The 4432-nt window shown below is 52.4% G+C and overlaps 1 protein-coding gene across 1 annotated transcript in view; it reads right to left on the reverse strand.

Moving 5' to 3' along the window:
• Window positions 1–4432, reverse strand: part of ANKRD60 (ankyrin repeat domain 60) — a 43004-nt gene that overhangs the window by 4119 nt on the left and 34453 nt on the right. The window contains exons 7-9 of the mRNA XM_010841903.1: window positions 3356–3394; window positions 2721–2815; window positions 1349–1563 (exon numbers count right to left, since the gene is read on the reverse strand). Of these exons, the coding sequence (XP_010840205.1) occupies window positions 1349–1563; window positions 2721–2815; window positions 3356–3394 (349 nt within the window). The remainder of the gene's footprint in view (window positions 1–1348; window positions 1564–2720; window positions 2816–3355; window positions 3395–4432) is intronic.

Raw genomic sequence — 4432 nt, forward strand, 5'->3', positions numbered from 1 at the left:
CAGGCGGGAGGGCACCAGCCAGGGCCCCCACCTGCCAGGATCATCACCCTCTTGACTTCTGCCCTTCCCCGCAACAGCCTCTGGAGGTGGCAGCAAAAAACGCTTGTGCCCTCTCCTGAGGACCAGGAAGCCCCTGGGGTCAGACGGGTGGGCTTCCCTACGAGGCTCTTTCCCTTCACCTGGAGATGCTGGGGCCCCTGAGCCAGGTGATAGCCCCATGCCCTGAGGAGGAAATTGTTCATGAAAGCACAGCAACTGCAGATCCGTGCTACTTCCTCCCTTCGCCACAGAAATGGAGAGCAGCTGTCACAAGCCTGGCTCCATTCAGGCAGTCTGTGAGCCTCAGCCACTTGGCCACACTGTTCAAAGTGCGGGGCTCAGGGCTGAGAGACTGGATTGCAACCCCCACCATTCCCCCATCCGGCTTCCCTGGTGGCTCAGTCAGTAACAAATCTGCCTGCATGGCCACAGGAGCCTGGCAGGCTACAGTCCATGGGGTCGTGAGAGTCAGACACAACTTAGCAACTAAACCGCCACCAACCCCTCCCCAGTGCTTCAGGTCAAGGGAGGGACAGAGGTTGTCCAAGACAAGGCGTCACAGCCAGCCCCCCACCCACCAGGGGGAGGAAAGTTCTTCTCCCAGACAGACCTGTGGGCCAGGACAGCTGAATATAAGGAATCAGCCGCTTTTCCTGGGGAGAGAAATCCAAAAGCCTCTTCCGTGATCAGCACGCATTCTTTGTTTTCCTTCTATGAGAAGTGAAGTGAGTGAGTCAAGTCGCTCAGTCATGTCCGACTCCTAGCGACCCCATGGACTGCAGCCTACCAGGCTCCTCCGTCCATTAGATTTTCCAGGCAAGAGTACTGGAGTGGGGTGCCATTGCCTTCTCCGCCTTCTATGAGAAAATGGAACCAAATCCTGGCTGCAGCTGACGACTCTGCCTCCCTACCCCTCAGCCACCCTGTGACACCTCCAGGCCGAGGGCTCACCACATTCATTTGTTCTCTTTTTCTTCATTCATCAGCACGTACTTGGCTGAGCACTTGCTCTGTGCCAGGGCTGCACTGAGCCAGGCCAGGCATCCTAGCCCCTTGGGGTTGATCGTCTCGTGAAGATGTCACCCCAACAGCCACGGATCCAGAGGGAGAACTAGCCAGTTGGGACCAGGGCTCTGAGACACCTGAGAAGGTCACAGCGACGCCGGGAGTTTGGCCAGGAGAGAGGGACTGGGGCAGAGGGAGGGGGTGGAAGTGGGGCTTGGGTGGGTGCTCCAGAGAGCCGGGAGCTTGCCAGCACCCCTGCCAGCTCCTGTTCCCATAACTCAGAGGCTGGCCACGGAGCACTCACCTGTGGGCCCGGGGTCCACATCCAGCAGGTGCAGGAGGCCTGCCCCTTGGCAGCTGGCTCTAGACAAGAGCTTGGCACCTCTGTGCCCCAGTTTCCCCATCCGAGGCTGCAGGTAGAGGCAGGGGTAGACCAGCAATGTCTCACACACCTGGGTCTGCTGACCCTGAGCCCTTGCTTTGGAGGACATCATGCTCTCTCTGTGGACCTCAAAGTCTCTGATTGGTCCACAGGGAATTTATCAACTCTGGAAATGTCTGCTTTTTGTGCTGATCATGCTGGAGAACCAATCGAGGGGGGTGTCAGGCAGCCAGAGGGGGCACCTTCCCCAAGGGGTCGGGAGCTGCCTCTGGGGCCAAATTCTGGTGCTAGAATCCTGATCCACTCCTTTGTGCTGTGTGACCTTTGGCAAATTACTTAACTCCTCTGGGCCTCCATCTTGATGAGAAATGGGAATAATAGTAATACCTGCCTTATGGGGTTACTGTGGGAAGTAAAAGGATTAATAACATGTGATCAGCACAGTATGTCAGTAACTATTGGGTCCTTGAGGGGGTGACTTTTCAGAGGGGAGCAACGCACTCTGCCCTTTGGAGGGGACAGTGGGCAGGCACTGATCAACCAGATCCAACCCCTCAGCCATCCACTTGTCTTCATCTCAGAAACCACTTTTGACCAAGCATCCTGCTAAGAGCTCATTTTAGCTACATTTTCTCAGTTAATATATCTCTAAATGTGCTCTCATCTGAAAGTCTTGATTTTTTATGGTTTTCTTTTCAAATTATGAGAAACAATGCCTACTCACCTATGGTTAAAAAAAAAAAAGTAAGTAAATGCAGAAAAAATGCAGAAAGATGAACAAAAGTCCCTCCACCACAGTTGGCATGGAGTGGGGGTGGAATCCTCCAGCTCCAGGTGTGACTCTCAGAGCCTGGGATGCGTCCCAGCTTCCTGAAGACACACCAACGCCCGAGACATCAGGCTTCCTGGAGCCATCCAAAGTGACTGTCCTGGGAGCATCCATTCATTCTTCACACCCGGAAAAACTCCACCTGCCATTGCTTCACTCTCTGGTTCATGCGGCTAGCTAAGGCCATCACACCTGGGTCTGAATCCTGTGACCCTGGGACCTGGGACCTTTCTTCATCCATAAAATGGGTCTGCCAAAGGAACAAATAAGTCAAACTCTGCAAGAGCCCTCGACACAGCTCCTGGCATACATTAAGTGCTCAATTAACAGCACCAATAATGTTATTTCTGGTGGCCATATGATGGACAAGGGTGGTGTTATCAAGGCCAACAACCACCAGGGAGTCCCACTCAAGCCCACCTAAAAACTAGGGGAGGGGCACCCAGCATCCACTGCTCATCTCACCTGCAGACAGAGAGCTGGGTGTTCATCCTCCACTCCCACCGCCTTGGCTGGGGGCTGCTCTGGGCGGCCATGAGCTCCTCGGCACTTGGTGAGTGCTGAGAGGGAGCGGACAGGACACCCAGCTGGAGCCACAGGGAGATCTCTAAGCCCCACTAAGCCCGGGTAGCCTGCACATCTCCAAAGAGGGGATTACAGTAGTGACCGCTTCTTGGGGCTGCTGTGCAGTCAGGGAGAGAAGAGTCTGGCACATAGTCAGCATTCATACTTATTTTGTCTGTCTGAACGTGTAGATTTCTTTTCAGTTCAAATCCAAGGGGGAAAACGCTGTTCACCAAAACAGAACTCAAAAGAAGTTCCTCCCTTTCACCATCCTTACCTGGGAGAGGGACTGTCAGCAAGGGATTAAAGAGCAGCCTTTTCGGGTGCTGTTACTGGGGACTGTTTGCACCAAGAAGGAAAAGCTCTAAAAGTGGGAAGAAAAAAAAAAACGCCCCCAGGTCTCAGGCTGGGAATGCACGTGCCCATGCCGCCCCCTTCTGGGCAGATGTGGAGTTGCAAGAGCAGAGAGCCCAAGGCTGAAGGCGCTTGGGATCCCTGAGGAATGAAGCTGCAGAGCTGGAGTCCCAAGCGCCTACCTTGCGGAGCTCTGGGTTCTCTTTAGGGGCAACTAATGCCTTAAAGAAGAGAGGGAGGGGCTGACTGGCTGGGGAGCGCTGAGGGAAGGGATCCTGGCAAAGGATCGCCCCAAGTCAGAAATGAGTACAGGTGGTCAGTTCAGTCGCTCAGTCGTGTCCGACTCTGCGACCCCATGAATTGCAGCACACCAGGCCTCCCTGTCCATCACCAACTCATGGAATTCACTCAAATTCACGTCCATCGAGTCGGTGATGCCATCCAGCCATCTCATCCTCTGTCGTCCCCTTCTCCTGCCCCCAATCCCTCCCAGCATCAGAGTCTTTTCCAATGAGTCAACTCTTCGCATGAGGTGGCCAAAGTACTGGAGTTTCAGCTTTAGCATCAGTCCTTCCAAAGAACACCCAGGACTGATCTCCTTTAGAATGGACGTTGGATCTCCTTGCAGTCCAAGGGACTCTCAAGAGTCTTCTCCAACATCACAGTTCAAAAGCATCAGTTCTTCAGTGCTTAGCTTTCTTCACAGTCCAACTCTCACATCCATACATGACCACAGGAAAAACCATAGCCTTGACTAGACGGATCTTTGTTGGCAAAGTAATGTCTCTGCTTTTGAATATGCTATCTAGGTTGGTCATAAGTTTCCTGCCAAGGAGTAAGCGTCTTAATTTCATGGCTGCAGTCACCATCTGCAGTGATTTTGGAGCCCATAAAAATAAAGTCTGATACTGTTTCCACTGTTTCCCCAACTATTTCCCATGAAGTGATGAGACTGGATGCCATGATTTTAGTTTTCTGAATGTTGAGCTTTAAGCCAACTTTTTCACTCTCCTCTTTCACTTTCATCAAGAGGCTTTTGAGTTCCTCTTCACTTTCTGCCATAAGGGTGGTGTCATCTGCATATCTGAGGTTATTGATATTTCTCCCGGCAATCTTGATTCCAGTTTGTGCTTCTTCCAGCCCAGCGTTTCTCATGATGTACTCTGTATAGAAGTTAAATAAGCAGGGTTACGATATACAGCCTTGATGTACTCCTTTTCCTATTTGGAACCAGTCTATTGTTCCATGTCCAGTTCTAA

This window comes from Bison bison, unplaced genomic scaffold (assembly GCF_000754665.1).
Source record: "Bison bison bison isolate TAMUID 2011002044 unplaced genomic scaffold, Bison_UMD1.0 scf7180017864167, whole genome shotgun sequence".
Classification (NCBI taxonomy): Eukaryota; Metazoa; Chordata; class Mammalia; order Artiodactyla; family Bovidae; genus Bison; species Bison bison.